Source organism: Anser brachyrhynchus (genome assembly GCF_964034855.1).
Source record: "Anser brachyrhynchus genome assembly, chromosome: 2".
Taxonomy (NCBI): domain Eukaryota; kingdom Metazoa; phylum Chordata; class Aves; order Anseriformes; family Anatidae; genus Anser; species Anser brachyrhynchus.
In genome coordinates, this window is record NC_137695.1 from 61,904,496 (window position 1) to 61,922,133 (window position 17,638).

Genomic DNA, 17,638 nt, shown 5'->3' on the forward strand with positions numbered 1-17,638 from the left:
GCTGGTTATCTGCTGATGGTATTGGACCCATACAAAAGTCACACGTGATATTATGCAAACTGTCTTCATCAGAAAGGAGGAAATACTAGTGTCCATGTGCAAGGCTTTGGAGTATCACTCTAGTTTAATTAAAGACTTTCTCAAAAACAGATTGATGAGTTTACCTGAGAGGTTACAACTGTTCATACCATGGGATTAAAAAATGGTATCCAGTGTGAATGATATGAAGAGGCAGGGATGAGTTTTAGTTGCAGCACCTACCTAATAATCATTCCTCCCTTGCTCCCATCTTTCTAACAGAGAAAAAAAGAAAAAATAATGCATCGTGGATGGAAGGGAGCACAGTGCTGGGCAGGCTGCTCTGGAGGACTTTGGGGAAGAGGGAAGATAATCCCTGATTTTGTTTAATCCTTCCCATTCTCTGTGGACTCCTAGGTGTGGCAGCAGCATGGCTATGGAGGGAAGCAATCCCAGTGTGTTTCCTAGAATTATGAATAGGATTCAATTCTGATTACACTTGCATGAATTTTGAGTATGTTTCAATTTTTTTAATTCACTTCTTGTTCATATCTGTAGGAAACACTGGAGCAAGCAACCTCAACATCATCTCCCTACAATAACATACACAAAGTAAGAAGGCCCCACAGTCTGCGGAGACCAGGCTCTTCCCCCATGTGTGTTTTCTTTTGAGTTGATATAAATCACAGTAATAACTTGTCAACTCTATAGTAAGGCAAACAATTAGACTGCCTCTCCAAGGCACATTGTTCTGTCAAACTCCTGTCTAAAATGCCTCACATCTAGTCAGAGTAAATTTGATAGTTTGGAATAAAGAAGGAGGGAGGGAAGGTGAAGAGAGGAGGGATGGGAAATCAGTATTGGTCAGGAGTCCTCTTCTGGTAACTGAAAGGCAGGAAATAATGTGGAAGAACAGATGTCAATGGAGCTTTGAAGGTTGTTTCTAGATGGCTTTCTCTTGTTTTTCTGTAAGGATTTAATGAAGAAAAAAAATGTGATGGATTTTTTTTTTCTCTGAAAGGAAGTCTTGTGCTTTTTTTCGTGCACTAAGATGAAATTCTAAAATCTGTTGTATGTCTGAAGTGCTAATTAAGTGACAGGCTGTGGTCATTCACCACTCCTTCACTCATCAGCTGGCATGACCTTTTCAGGTAATCCATTCTGCTGCCTGACCATCACTGAGGAGTTCTTGGTCTGTGTCCTTCCAGTAGGTGCTGCAAATGACTGCAGAGCTATTGGGAGCGGGGAGAGAAACACTGTGAGCACCAGGCAATTTAGTAGTAATCCAGGAAGATGGTCATAGGCATTAAATAGAAATTAAGCAGTTATTATTAGGTTTGTACTTCGTGGGTTTTTGTTTGTTTGTTTTTGTGTGTGTGTGTGTTTGTTTTCTTTTGTTATTTACAAAGTTGTCCTTACTAATTTGGGAGAGATATCTGGGAAAATAAGCTAAAAGTATTTATTTAAAAAAAAAAAAGAAAAAAAAAGAAAAAAAGAGAGTCATTTGAGTCATTCTTCATTTGGCTCTGAGGGGTTGTTATTTTCAAGCAGTGCTTTCCAGGACTCACAAAAAAAGAGTTCTGAAGGTTAGAATTAACAACAAATGTGATCAAAGCTAAGGAAAAGTAAACTGAGTTTCAAAAGATGAAAACATGTCATTTCTCAACAGCAGTTCTGCATTCATTTACTTAATGAGTGATGGTTTACTTATAAATTGGAGTTGTAAAATATTAATAGATGCTTTCCTGATAGGAATCTTTTATTGGTCTTAGTAATTTCCAGTTTGTAGTCACAGCCACTAATCAGTTTAATTTTTCTGTAGTAAATTTCCTGTCAAATCCCACTAATCCATAGAATTCATGGCATGCATTTTTTGTTGTAGGAACGTTGTAGTAAATTCCTTGGTAGGGCTTTTATTTAAATTGAGGAGAGGGTAGTCTAGGGGTTACAGTACCATTCCCTGCTCAGGATTTGGGTTCCTTTACTTTCTGTTTCATAGTCTGCCTGAACAATATTGCCAAAGATTTCATTACAAGAGTTCATCATAATTGCTTATGGGATATTATTACATGTTCTTGTTCCTTTAGAACAAATACAATTTCTATTAGTTGATGGCAACAGTTGATCCTTATTTTGGTGGGGGGAACAAAATGTTAGGTAACTAAAGGACCAGAATCACTGTGTGCACCAGAAGAACTGAAGCCAGCCATAGTAAAATGTTCTTCTTGCATGGACTTTTGCACACTGAAACAGTTTTGTTTCCTTATTTCCACAGTATCCCCAAAGGCAGATGTAAAATCCAAAGGATAGAGTCTAAAGGATATAATGCATTAACCGCTGATTGATTTCTTTTCACATAATAATACCCCTATCATCACATCAATTTTTCACATCAAACAAAGATGATAAGTGTACGGTATAACAAAGAGAAAGCTTAGCAAGTCTTGTTATTTCCCTTTCTTATTCTCATTCATGGGAAACATAACACCCGGAGTTCACAGCTCTGCTCAGAGGTCAGCTTTTTGATTTCCTTATGCTCATTAGTTTGGAAGGAGCCTTTCTGTGCTTTGCGTCTGATGCCTGTCTGGACTCTGATGTTCTCCCATTAAAGCATTCAGACACTCAGCTAAATACTGTGGTTTTCAAAGCTGTGTGTAGGCACATATGAAACTGCCTTCTGATAAACTCTTTGCAGGCACTGAACAAGTACAGCACAGGCCAAGAAAGAGGCTCCAGCTTAGAGAGTATCCAATTATGGTTGAATCCCACTGTAGCTACAATTCATGGCACCCAAATGGTAGAGCATGTAATTTGGGAGAGCAGTCCAATGGTCAGATATAGAAGAGTGGTCATCTGTGTCCAAATTTGGAGCTTGCAGCTAAGTACAGGTGCAAGATTGGAGCGTGAGGCCATTGAAAAATATATGGCCTCCAAAAATGAGAGAGAACTGATGTAGAACAGTGTTCTTCTTTTGAGGTGTGCAGAAGCAGATTTTACTCTGTTTAGGGAATTGGGGTGTTACTTAACTCAGACTTTTTTTAGTCTTCCTTTTTACTAGGCTTTCATGCCTTAAAAATGGCACAGTTCCTGCTACCGTGCCTCCCTTCTAAAACTCCCAGCTTACAACTAATCAAAAGAGCAATGCCGCTAATTTGACTAGTGCAAAATAATTCTTAGGAAGTAGGGCAATTCCCCTTACTTTTCCCTTTCCCACCATAACTGCATTCAGTTACCCTGAAAAACAGTTGTCATTTGAAAATACAGGTATGTACGTTTTTACAAAGAAGCCCAAACTACTGCTGTGAGCTTGGCTGATGGGATTCTTACGAGAGAATATCGCCAGGTTATTATTAAGAGAAGGACAGGGACTGGCACGTTCCTGAACATAAAGTGCAGAATGATGCTCATTTCTGAAGGCAAATTGACTTGTAAATACACATGATGGGAAAAAATCAGCACTTTTTTGTAGCAAAAATATGGAAAGCGTTTATCTATCAACTTCCCATTGGACATATGGCTTTTATGGGCAATAGAAACATATGTGTATATATCTTCTGTACAAAAAAAAAAAAAGAGCAAGACTTCTGTGGGTAGCTATATGCATTCATGCATTGCTAATGAGAAATATGTATTTTGCAGTTGATATTTGTTTTTTTTAAGACCCTCTACAATCTCTTTCAAACTTACTGTAAAAAACAGGACTTCATGGCAGAGGTTTGACAGCTTCAAAGAAAAATTAATGATTTGGAAAAAAAAAAAGGTTATATAACAGTGTCATTTTAACAGGATAAAGCTATGAGAGGTTTCCATGGTAACGTTGCTGTCAGCAGCTTCCTTGCCCTGGCATCTGGACATGGTTGGGGCTTATGAGGTGACTGCAGGCAATACTAGAAGATTAGATTAGAAAAAACATGAGTGATGTGAAGTTTGGATATAACTCAGCATCCTCTTATTAAAAAAGGAACATGCAAGCATTTCAGCTGAAACTTGTAGAAATGTTGGAGTGACTATTGCAGGCATGTGGAGGCAGTTGGCTGGAGCCTGAATACTTGAGGTCTAACTAATTTCTGATCACTAAAGTGAGTCTAAGCAGTCCAAGCTACTGTGTCCTCACATAGGTTTGCATAACTTGTCTTCACCCTTACAGGTCTTCTGAAAAACCTGACATAGCTGTGTTTGCAAAACAGCCTCAAAATTTATTAGCAAAGTAGATTTCTATAAGGCGGCTTTGATTTACTTGTCCTTAGAAAAACATCTTTAGAAATCAGTCCTGAATTTTAGCAATTTTGATAGTTTGTTGACCTAACTAGACCTAAACCTGTTGATCTAGGTGGAATAATAGCCAAAATTGAACCCAAGCTCAAGCAGAAGAAGGGGTGTTGCTGGTTAAATCCCTACATGCTGCAGTAGAATTGGAAACCAGCAAGGTCACAGCTGTCCCACAGAGTTTGGGAATAATTGTGCCTTTTTCCTCATTTCCAAAACTTGGAACTCATGCAGTTTTACAGCTTCTGTGGGAAGGAACCTGATGTTAGATACCATCTGTGCTGTAAAAAGCATTATTTGGGGGGAGCCCATTACTGCTCAGCACAACTGTGATCCCTTGAACATCTACATGGGTGTCAGATTTAGAAAGCCACTGACACGTCTACTTTTTGGATGTCAGGCACCTACTGCAAGTACCACTGAATATGGACCTAAAGAAAGGTGATTCTGAAAAAAAATGATGAACTTTGTGACCCAGCTTTTGAACAATCCCTTTAAATGAGTTGCAGTCCAACATATGTGGAAGAAGTAAGTGTTTTAGTAAGTGTTTTTTTAAGTTTACCTGGAAAGTCTGGTGAGTTGCAGGGGAAGCACCAGGTTATAATGAGAACAGTGTGAGTCTTGGGTGAGAGAAATTTGAGGTTGATGGAAAACTGCAAAGTCAGCAGTGTTGTGGGTTGTTGGTTATTAAAAATTCTTCAAAAATACAAATACTGATAGCAAAAATAAATGAAATTGTCCTTAGCACTTCCAGCACCATGGCAATGATATAAGTAAAAGGCTTTATTTCTTCTTTTTCTTTTGCCTTTTTTTTTTTTAGCCTACAGCTACTTTTAATTCAGATGATATCTGACAGCAAGAATCTTTTTACTTGCTATATACTATCCCATATTTAGTTCCCACCATTCATTTCATTGCATCCCATACATGCTATGCCTTCATTAAGCGTGATTAATACCTATTTCTCTGCAACCATTCCCTCAGCATGAGTAAGGTGATGACCATATTTCCTCTTTATACAGGACAGTGTCGAGGCAGGGGATAAAGAGACAACTGGAGTTGCTGAGAAAGAGAGCGAGGTACATATGAAGAACATCAGGAGTGTGGTTGTGCTTTAATATCTTCAAGAGAAGTGTGGCAAAAATATGTATTTGTCATTTGCATGGTATCAGTATGCAGCCAATACGATGCAACTGTGACCCAGCTGTGGCATCAAAACAACTCTCACTCAGAGCAGGACCTACCTTACAAACTGCTTGTTGCAGCAGTATAGAGTGATAAATATCTTGGGACAGCTTTATGAAAGACTCAATGACATAACAAATTTATCTGTAGCTGAGCATGCATGAAATCTAATGGTTGCGTTTTGCTTGTATTTCTTCAGAGGTGATAAAACAAGTCACTCTGAAGCCTTTTACACTAACGTGATTCTATAACATGTTCAAAAGTACACAGAGAGCGGCACAGGAGAAAGGCTACGTACTAAATGCAGGAAGAGAAGTAGAGTCTGAGAAAGAAATCTGGCAGTAGCCCTGCTGGAATTTCGTATATTTATGTGGCTCCAGGCTCCCCCGGTGTCACTGGGAAGCGAGGCTTGCTGCCAGCAGCTGTACCTCCCAAGCAGCACAGTTCTGAGTCAGGATGAGGCCCTACTGCCAGAGGCTGGCTTCTCCCCAGTGACCCGCAGCACTGACTCACTGGTGCTATACTCCTCACCGGCCTGACGCACCCACCTAGAAATCAGTAGAATTACTCTGGCAGGAATGTACGGGATGGAGGTGGTAGATCAAGCCCAGTTGCTGTGGCTCTTGGTGTGGACACAGCGCAAGAGTGTCTTTGCATTGCTTCTCTAGCATTGGCTTATTGCTCCCAACAGCTCTGGTCCAAGAAGAAATTCCTCGCCATCCCTGAGCACCAAGGCTAAGTCTTTGAAATGTATCTCTCCCCAGTTTTCCAATACACGTCCTTGTAAAGTCAAGGTCTTTTCTCTGGTAAGTTTGATCCTGTGTGCTGTTTAAAGGAGCAGTATTGCTGAATGCAGAAGAGCTCCTGTCAGGCATCAAGGTATTTGCTAAACTGATATCCTGGCTCCAGTGGAGGATGGTCCCTCTGATGATGTACCTTTCATAACTGCTTCTTTGGTATTCCCCAAAAAGTCTTCCAAGAGTTTGCAAGCAATTGATATGTTCCCTAAAGCATGATGATTAGTTCTTCTTGGCTTTATGTTAGCTGGCTTAGCTGTAATTATGACTAATTGTCATAAAAATTACCCAGTCCTTTTCTGAACCCAGCCATGGAGTTAGATCTTCAGCTCTGGAAAATCGGCATAGCTCAGTGAGCTCCTCCCACAGCCCCCAGCTGCAGACTTGGTAGCCCTCCTTCTCCTCTTCCTGGCCTCATTCTTGCTGCTGCCAAATCTGTGGCATTGTACTGAGCTGACAGTGTTGTTAATTAGTGGAAAATCCAACTGCATGGATCAGCTGCTTCCTGGGTGAAGAAGCATTCACTCTAACTGCAGTTAAATCCAAGTGGTTCTTTTACCACAGCCCTCATTATATTAGATGGCCCCTTCTTTGTCTCCTTTGTGTTGGGGAAACTCTCCAAGTGTCAATAATACTGCTAGAAATAACTAGTTTGGAATACTATTAGACTGTGTAGTGTTATGTAAAACAGGTTTGTGGGGTTGGTTCTCAATATGAAGTTAGGTAAGATTGATAACTATACCCGCAAGTGTGTGGTAACCATAGCTGTGTGTGGGATGCTAGCTGTCCTGAATTCTGTGGATTGAATCGCCCCCTTTTTTCTTTTTTCTTTCTTTTAATATTAATCAAAAATATTTGAGGCTGATAGTGAGTTACATTCTGTGTTAGTACACATAAGATTTTGTAAAAGCTTCTTCTAATAATCTAGCTGGCTTTGTTTTTGTATTCTAATGCACAAGAATAAATGATTGCGCAGTTGTGAGCTGTGGTATGCATTCAGCATGTTACAGCTACAGGCTGTGAGAGCGTCACCCTCTTGGTGCAGACTATTTGAGAGCTGATTCATGTAAATTAGAATTCTCCTCCTTCGTAAAATAAAATGGGCTATACAAATCCAATAAATAAAAAAGAAGCATTGATCCTAATCACAACAGACAGCAAGATCGATTTCTGCAGCATGCTGTTAGAAGTGCATGGTATAAAATCAATCTGACATGCACTCTGTTCTCCCTGTTACATACTAGTCTCTTCCAGGGCTTTTACATCGATCATTTATTTGAATATCTTCCTGGGTCAAGACTGCTAAAATTGGCAATACTATGAGAGACAGGCTTGCAGACCTTACAAGTCACAGGAGAAGATGTCAATGTTTGCCCCTGTCTTTTGATGTTACTTCTGTTTATGACAGAGCATCCTTCACCAGCAGACTTCTTAGTTCAAGCTAAAAGCTTCTCTGGTAATTTTTACAAAACACAGTAGTATTTTCTGCCTTCAAGGACTCCAGAAGAATTTATCACATTAATTAATAGCAATCAATAGGAGTGGTGCTCAATATTAGGTATTGCTAAAAAAACAATGTCTGAAGAATGCCCATGAACAATTGCAGGCAGTTCAAGTTCAGTTCAGTTATCTGAATTAGTCTCATCCATGAAGGGAAGATCAAGCTGAAGAAACAAGGAGCAGCAGACTGTAACTGAAGATTGGAGACATTTCTGCTAAATGTAGCTTGACATAGGTACCTAGAAAACAGTTTTTCTTCAGTGTTAAAAATTCCATACTGAAGTTAATTGGATTAACAGAATGTGTTTCATAACTTACCTTCACCCTCCAACCTCTAGAATGAATCCAGTGTAAATATACTTCCAATATATTACTGTTAACATATGCCAGTATATACCAATACAAATGTTAGGTTGATACACAAATTATCGCAATAGTATCTGCTGGATGATGGATTTAACATTGATCTATAGGAAGGTACTTTTCTATCTGCCTTTCAACAACTGGAACAAAACACATTCACTTTTCAGCATGGACTGATGACAAATGATTCAGTCATATGCAACCTGCTTGGGCCTTTATTCATGTTTGGTTTTGTTTTATACTGACCTATATACAGATATGTACAGTTATTTTTTCTCATATCTGATGACATCTGAAGATTTCTGAACTTTATCCATATCCATATATTTGCTTCTGCTGATGTAGCCCAATTTGCAAGTCTCTATTAGAAAGGAGTCTGTAATTAAGGCAATGTTCTTGAAGCCAGCCCAGATCTAGAGGTAGGTGATAGCAGCTGGAGAAGACTTGTAGCCTGTTCCTAAGAACACACTTTTCTTACAGAATGTAGCTTGGAAGCAATTAAGCTTTGAGATTGCAGTCACATAACTGTTTCAGAGGATAATGGAAGGAGAGCATTTTATTTGCGTATCTTATCAGAAAGAAGAACCAGTGAAAAATACAAGAGTCTTGACAAACTTTTACTAAGCTAATAGCACCTGTGGACTCTGCTATATGTTCACGGTGAGGTTTCATAAATGTCTCTCTCCCACTTGTTAATCAGCCTCACTGTACATACAAGCTTACCCTTAAGCTCCCTGCACAACACATCAGGCACAGGATGGCAGCCTCCCATGCTGATCTCCCCCATACATCAGGAGAAACCCCATGAAACCAAAGCCATGGGTTGGCAATGCCCAAGGAGGTCACAGAGCAGGGGATATCTCCAGCTGATATCCACAACTTGTGTCCTGAAAGGTTTCTCCTTCCTGTTATTCACAGGTGGTAACTGCAGTGGAGGGGACAGCGGCAGCAGAAGACAGTCTGACAGTGGCAGCAGTAGCTGGTGACGGTGCTGCTATCACTGAGAAGGAGGCTGTTGCTGAAGGTGAAGAACCTCAGGGAAAAGAAAAGGAGGCTGATGCATCTCAGGTAACTCATGCTGCTACATGGGAGAGTGTTAGAGGAATTGGCCCAGATCCAGCAACCCGACACAGGCAAGGCTGCTGCAGCTCTGTACCTCCAGGTCCAACGAGTAGTGAGGCTGAGCATGTATTCCCCAACAGTACACACAGACAGAGCACACATATACACCACAAACATACATGTGTACGCAGCCAGCCACAGAAATCACAGACATGCACGGACTACAAATACGAACAGAACTGGCAGCCTCATCCTGCTCCCCTCACCAGCTGAGCAGGGTGGAGGCCTACCAGCGAGAAGATGTATATATTCTCATATACATGCGGCATTTGTATCCCACTCTCACCACTTGCTTCTACCTGGGTGTTCAATCTCTCAAGGCAGCAGCTCTGCTCCAGTTGCTGGTACACACCTTTGTACATGGACGTACACACACACGTATCCACAGACGGAGTTGGCCAGGACTCCTCTGGGCACCAGTAACCAACCAGTCACTGACACAGGGGCAGTGACCCCAATATGTACATATACATGGATATTAGAGAGCCTTCACCTTGGAGAAGAGTTAGCATGGGATTTAATGAGAAGATACAACAGACCACACTCAACAGGTACAGAGCACAGCCAGACACACATTCAAACCATCCACTATTTACATGCATTATCCCTTTGTTGTCCCACACTAACTCCTCCCCAGATCACCTAGATCCACCCCTTTCCCTGCTTTTGGTTTCTCCCCTAAACATACCATAGGAAGTCTTGTGCAATAATATGTTCCCCATATTCTTGTCACACCCGGATACTCAGGCTGAGGCTGCTATCGCACAGGTCCCTTTTGAGTCCTTAATTTGTGCTCCCACCTGTCTTTTTGCCCCTGTACTCCTCTGGGAGATGGGCCCTCAGTGGGCTGACAGCTCCTGTGATGGGCCTGAAAGCAGTCTGGGCAGTGTATTATTTGGGTTTCCTGCTACTGATTCTGTGCTCCACTGTGGGCATGCAGATAAGCTTTATCACGTAGCCTAACAGTGTTCAGGGCTTTCTCTGGAAAAACAGAGAAAGTTACAGATTTTTTTGTTATTTTTTTTGTCTCCCAGTTTCAGGTCCAATCAGTAGCATTATTTTGCTTTTGGTAAATCAAGGTGGTCAAAATATGTAGCTGCATCTGGCTTGGTGTTTGTTCTTCTTTGATCTCTGAGGAGCTGGGGAACAGCTACTAGAGCAGGCCCTGCAGCTGGACAGACAATTGCCACCTTCTGTCATCTCACGTTGTATTTCTGCTGTACACCAGAGAAAGATGATCTCACAGAAGAGTAGTGCTTTTCAGCTTGGATGTTCCAAAAAGTTTCATTAAATGCCTTTTGTCCTAAGCTGCATTATTGGTCAGATGCTAGCTTTCTCAGCTTCCCATTATATTGCTGTAAAGCAGAAGAAATCCCCTCAGTCCATCAAAGTAAAAGGTCATGTTTCCCTCTTTCACCACCCTTATATCACTATTTTCCTGCTGTTTTGAATTTCAAAAAAAAACCATAGGACAGTGACTCATGGAAATGGTGGCATTATCCAAGCACACCCAAAGAACAGGCACGAGGAGAAAGTTCTGGTAATTTCAACGCACATTGAAAATGAAACCCAAACTACCTGCAGAGTATTTTTATTATTTACCACAACAATTTATGGTAATACAGCAAGTAGACTTAGGAGAAATAAGGGGAGATGGTGAAAATTAAAGAGAAGAGATATACTCCTTTGTATTTCTGCACAAGTGCGGTTTTCTGTCTTTATGTAAGAATCCACTCTACAGTGAAGAAAGAAATCCCCATATTTGCTCTCTGCAATAGGTAAACAACTGTGTTTTCCAACTTGAAATAAAGTAATAAATACTCTTCTGTTGCCTTTTGTTGTTTTTTTTTCTTTGTTTGTTTTTCCCTAGGAAAAGGTCAGCAGCATCCCTTCAGTAGTAATAGAGCCAGCATCAAACAATGAAGGAGAGGGAGAAGAACACGAAGTCATCATGAATGAGTCCAAAGACGCTTCAGCAGAGCTAGACACTCAGGGTGCTGACAGTTCTCCCAGTGAAACTTCCCAAGTTGGAAGTGAGCAGAAACCCACTGAAGAAATACAGGCTGCGCCCTCCCAAGATCAGCATGTTTCATCAGAAGATGCAGCTTCTGCCATGCCACCTGGCTTTCTCTTTAAGGTCAGCTTGTTCATTCTTCTTTCAGACATCCCTTCAGATCTAGCTTCTGTGTCTGAACATGCAAACATTGTGATGTTTTTCTGAGGCCAAAAGATGCTTAGTTTCACAGCCACGTGTACGCACATACACACACACACACACACAACTTTTTGGTTGTGTTGTCTCGGTATGAGAAATTTGAGAAAATATATTTTCTGCACACTTGTTTTTGGGTATTTCATTATGTAGCTGTAGGATGTGCAGGAGTACTCCTTTCATCTCACCAAATTGCTACTGACAGTGAATATACTGAGTAAAAGTCCATTGCCACAGATTTAGTCAGCAATATTGTATGATCATATGTTAACAATATCAGAAAAGGCTTTTTTTTTTTTTCCTGCCTGAAAATCTATAATAGAAGTTCTGGCTCTGTTGAAATCTATGGGACTTCTAAAATTCATTGTAATGAAGCTGAAGGGTCATTTTATGACTGTAATAATATTATACTTATAAACTGTTAGGGTAATCAAACAGAAAAGTTTAATGAGGCATGAGAGAAATTCTCTCCTTAGCTGGCAAGACCCACAGGGTTTCCTGGTTCACAAGGTTCTTTGATAATTCTTCTCACTTCAGCATCACTGAGCAGGAGGAAAGCTCCTTGAGGATGGATGAACTTGACATGCTTCCTATTATCTTTGCATACTTCAGAGTAATTAGTCCCATAGCACTACAGCAGTATGCTATTCTTTCTGATCTATTCTCATTGCTCTGTGTTTTCAGGAAACTTTGAGAATAGCGTTAAGGTTAGGGTGACCAGTATTGTGCAGTTTTGACTCAGACATGCTGACATAGTTCATCTTTTGTTTTTCATCACCCTCTCTTGGGTCAGACATAAATAAGGAGAAGCAGAATATATGCCTGCCATCTGGTTCTTGATGCCGTTTCCTTTCATTATTTGCAGAGCTGCTATGGAACTGGCTGTGCCTTAGAGAAAACTAGGGTAGCATCTCTCTTAAGGAGGTACTATAGAACTATTTAGTTAAAAGGGTCTGTTCACAACAGCGTAATGACCCCACCAATGTATTAATAATCGCCCCTTTGAAAGACAGATATTTTTGGCATTCCCATCTGCCAGTTAATGGGAGTTCTTTCCAGGACAAACATATGCTAGGGTTCCCATTACTTGCCTCTTTAATTGTCTATTGAAATTGGTGCCACACCTCTCACTCCAGTTTTCATAGACGTTTACAGCAAGAATAATATCTAGTGGCCAGAACAAGTGAGGGGCTGAAATAACAGTTCCTGGGAGTCTTTTCCAAGCTCATTAGCAAAATCCTGCCATCTTTCTCTCAGACATAGTAATGATAGTGGGGAATGTTCCTTACACAGAAGTTCCTTACACAGAAGGTGTAAGGTCATAGGACTTTTCCAAGAGGCAGTACTTGTGGGGTTTTGCAGTATCATCTGTCCCTGAGATATACTATGACCTTGGGAAAGGATGTCATGTATCTCTCAGGAAGATTTACCTAAGCTATACCTCTTTCTGAAATTATGAATAGGAACTGTAATGTGAAATGATGTTAACATTAACAATACCTATCATACCTATCTATGGCCTTGTTTCCGTAAAGAATGGGGAGTTAAAAAAAATAATAATTATTATTTATTTATTGGGGGGTTATTAGTTATTTAGTTATTGGGGAGTTAAAAGAATAAATAAATGAAAGAGTGCATTAATCTTTCCTTTTTTTTTTTTCCACTATCTCCATTTTGATCATGTCTATATGTTTGGTATTATTTTCTTTAGGTTGAAGTTCTACATGATTTTGAAGCAGCTAACAGTGATGAACTCAATTTAAAACGAGGAGATATTGTACTAGTAATTCCTTCTGAGACCACAGCTGATCAGGTAAAAACATGATTATTTCACTTGTTTACGTTTTTCTTTGTTTCTTTTTTTTTCTCACATATTATAGTTGATAGGAAATGTTAATTCAAAATGTCACTGCTGTTAAAAAACATGAATATTCTAATTTTGTTTTTGTACTTATTTTCATTTGAGACTAAACAGTATAGGCGGCTATGGCTAAAGTTCCAGATAAAGAACAAGATCCAACCACAACATATTTTTTCTAGAGCTTTTTTATGCTACTTTGTAGTGAATTTTATACAGGCATACATGCACACATAGACTTAAAACAGAAGGTGACTTATGAATTGTGCATTGTGTTGCTGTCATCTTGTCTTAATGTTGAAGCAGAACTGGTTAGGTGATCCCCATGTGTTCAGACCTTTTACATGGGGTTTTGGAGAAATAATACACATTTGCCCAAAGACTGGCCACTGAGACTACTACAACTGTGCTGTCCTTCAGCCAAGTTACATGGAGGTGCTCCTCTGTGTGCTCTGTACCTCCAAAGCTAATTCCACCCTCTGGAAACCTCACACAGAAGTGTTCTTGAACTGCACTGGTGATCACCTTGTCTTTGATAAAAGAACCCAACGGTTTAATTTCAATTAAGTAATTACATTTTGTTTTAACTATGCATTTCCAGTGAATTTTTAAACAATTTCATTCCACATGTTGAACTGAAATGCAGTGAATTGTTTTTTGACTACTGCTTTAAAAGAAGACCATCCACTTAGTACCAGCCACTTCATGGGCATCTGCTTGTGCCAGAAGTGTCAGTGAAAAGTCTCCCATTGAATTGGGGACTGGGAGGTGGGGTACTGGATCCTGCTCAGTGAGGTAGCTAAGAGCTCTGCTCTGAATGAAGAACATTTCTTAAAATAGGTCTAAAAACTAACTCCACAAGCACATATTTGGAGAGCTGGGGAATGTATTTGAAATTGGTTTGATGCCTGATGCTGTGAAAAGGTACGTAATAACCAGTGTTCAGGTTCTCAGCTGAGCTTTCTTCTAATACAAGAGACAAATAATTGTTTTGTTTTAGTTTGTTTTAATTTCTGACTAAAAGATAAAGATTTTTTCTTTCAGTAGGGCACTCTGTTCTTCTATAGGGATAGATTCTGTTATCCTTACACAAATTATGCTGCACAGTACCACATGGGCAGTTCAACTGATTTCATTATCAGTATTTGCAGAATAAAACACTGCTGTAAGAATATCAGAATCTTCTTCTTTATCTTCAGACGTTTTCTCTTGGAATGTTTTGTATTAATTATGCGTAATCTTCACTTAGTGAATCCATGAAGTATCTTTTTCTCTTGTGGTGTGCATCCAAGTCCCATTAGCATTAATTAGAGTAAATTGTGTGCAGTGATGGAGAAAATAAACCCTCATGTATTCATGTTTCTGAGACCATTCTGTTCCTATCTTTATTACCTAGTGCATATTTGCCCTTCATGTTTAACATCACCATAAAACTCAATATTTTTGTCTTTTACCAAATACTTTGTTGATTTGTATGTAGTATTTTTATCTTACTTTTTCTCTTATAAAATTGACCTATCTAAAACCATAATTCTTATATAGCTGGTGACATCAGCCTATGTTCCCTGCTCAAAACTAACCAGTCTCACCCAATGGCTTCAATTTTTCCATTATTATTGAGTTTAAATTATTATCCATTAAAACTGTGCAGTCCTTAGTAGAATGTACGCTGGCCATGCTAGAAAAATGTAGTTTCTCTCTGTCAGATAATCTACGTGCTTCAAAAACATGTCCCCATTTACTCCATCTCCTTGTGTACTTTCTGTACATTAATAATATGGCAGCATTATAAATTTCCTGTTAATCATCACTTTGCTCTGGCTCCTGTTCTTAAAAGGAACAAAGCATGGAGTCAGTGAGATGAAAATAGGTTGATCACTTCAAAAAATATTGAATGGGTTTTATTCCAGGTAAAACTGATAACACGTAAGACAACCTAGCACCCTCCAATAAGAAATCTCTCTTTAAATTGATGATGATTTGGGTTGCAGTTTTGCATGTCAAGTTCTGGTTTAGGCTGACATTTCCAGGAATTTTTGGAAAAGTAGTTGAGTATCTGAGTAGTTGAGTTGACTCTGAGTTTCTAGGGACAGTAATAGCAGAAGATACAAGAATTGTTATTTCCTCTGACTGCCAATACATGAATGACACAAAAGAACCCTCAAGAAAAAAGAAAGTCAAATTAAAAACTTCATTTTTCCCCTTATCTGTCTTATTATATTATGATTCTAGCCCACTGTTATGCTCTTATTGTGCAAGTATGCCAATATTGTTGTGGGAACTTTAAAAAATCTCAATATGCGTTTGCCCAAATGCTGATCTGTTTTAATACTGAATGACTCAGAAGGCTGATTATTCAACTTCGAGTTCATCTAAAGCTTAGATGGGCTAAAGGCCATACAGTATGCTCACAATTTGCCCAGAGAAGTGGTTGAGTCACCATCCCTGGAGGTCTTTAAGAGACGTTTAGATGTTAAACTTAGAGATATGGTTTAGTGGAGGACTTGTTAGTGTTAGGTCAGAGGTTGGACTAGGTGATCTTGGAGGTCTCTTCCAACCTAGACGATTCTGTGATTCTGTGATTCCATCACTCAGTCTTACATAACACTGGTCTGGCATAATCAAGAAAACAATCTGTGCAAAATCAGAGGCTGCTATTTAACCAAACCACAGTATCTTTTAGCCATGTGACTCTAAAACCTCTTCAGGTCTGAAGCATGTAAAAAGGAAGTGGGGAGACCTGAAGTTTAAGACTCTGTCTTTTTTCTTACAGGAGGCTGGCTGGTTGACAGGCATTAAGGAATCCGAGTGGCTTCAGTACAGGGATGCAAATAGTTACAAAGGACTTTTCCCAGAGAACTTCACACGCCATCTGGAGTAGTTCTTCTCTCAGGCACACGAATGTGGCATGAAGCTCAGTCAGTAGGTTTTTAAACTCTTTGAAACACAGGAGCCCACTTTTTTGTAGTTTAAGCTGTTAATGGTTTACAGACTGGTGCCAGACAAAGCTTGTGGAAACATATCAAAATGAGCATGAGTGCAAACAGTTAAGCTAGCAATTTCTGAAGCAGTATGTGGAAAAAAAAAATCAAATAAAAAAGAAATGTCCTTATTTGTTCACATGTACGTGGCAGCAGGTTTGCTTGTGCTTTGTCAGAGCTATGGTGATCCTGTATTTGGTCCTTTCCCATGAAATCTGAAATTAGCCTCCTCAATACCAAAACCTTAACTTCTCTGCACTAAGTGTATTGTATTGATTTGCACTGCAGAAGTTTTAATTAGTAATCCTGTAGTAATGAGGTCAAACTATTATAAGTTTCATGTGTTTAAAAAAGATAATTAACTGCTGCAATGTTTTTCAGTGTTATTTTTGGACATGCATAATATATATATACACACAAGAAGTCGTGTATATATAAGTGCATATGGATATATATGCATTTTCACAATGTCATCATAGTTCTTTGACTGTGTAGTGTCATCAGTACATGCATTGCTCTTTCACTGTCTGGCATTACAGGAAACAGTTTTGTTTGAAAGCAAAACTAGCTGCTCCATTGCCAAAACATTATACAGTATCTGTGTTTGTAATGTGAAATTTTCATTCTGAGATGATGAATAACATCATGTTCAAAGCTGCTAAACCTTTGAGAAGGCATGGCTCAGTCTCCTCTTCCAGCTGCAGTAGTTACGATGAGGTAATCTGGAGGGGGGGCTGTTATGATGCTAATCTATACTTTGTTATTTAATTGGCTGAATAAGAAAATAAAATCACAACAGAACTAATCTATGAGAAATAAACACAATATATTTTCACTATATGTATTTATGCAGCATAATTTCACAGATCCTTTTAAATTAAGATATATAATGTATCCTGTATCAAAAAGTCATCTGTAACTTATGTTTTCCAGTGCTGTGTCATTAAAAATAAACCTTTGATCCAAAGAAGCTGTTTCATCTGTGGTGCTTTTGAAGTTTTGTTACAAAGAATTTCACATAGTTCACGTGTTGTATTAGAGAATCTAACCTTAATTTAATAACTCTTTTTCCAAAGAAAAATAGCATAACAGGCGTACCATCTAAATTCTTGCTCTCAACTTCAGTCATGGCCAGGGCTCCAAAATGCTCAGCGCATCTCCTAGCTGCTCCTCCTGGAAATGGACTCTGGCCGCCAGCTAATATCTGTTCACATGCACAAGGTAGCTTGTCTGCGCTTGACTGTCACCCAGCTGAAGATTGCTACCTCTTACTCATTTTTATGCTTGTCCATTTATCTTCTGTGAAAAGAAAAATCTCCATAAATATGCTCTGTTC

The 17,638-nt window shown here is 39.3% G+C and overlaps 1 protein-coding gene across 5 annotated transcripts in view; it reads left to right on the plus strand.

The window, feature by feature from the left end:
• The window catches only part of AMPH (amphiphysin), a 131,175-nt gene extending 113,903 nt beyond the window's left edge, over positions 1–17,272 (plus strand). For 4 of the 5 annotated variants that reach the window (XM_080582224.1, XM_080582223.1, XM_080582226.1 and 1 more), the window contains 5 exons: positions 5,307–5,363; positions 9,048–9,197; positions 11,122–11,388; positions 13,175–13,276; positions 16,095–17,272. In XM_080582224.1, the coding sequence (XP_080438350.1) occupies positions 5,307–5,363; positions 9,048–9,197; positions 11,122–11,388; positions 13,175–13,276; positions 16,095–16,202 (684 nt within the window). In that variant the 3' untranslated portion in view covers positions 16,203–17,272. The remainder of the gene's footprint in view (positions 1–5,306; positions 5,364–9,047; positions 9,198–11,121; positions 11,389–13,174; positions 13,277–16,094) is intronic. The other variant, XM_080582225.1, reaches the window with a different exon arrangement.
• The last annotated feature ends 366 nt before the right edge of the window (positions 17,273–17,638 follow it).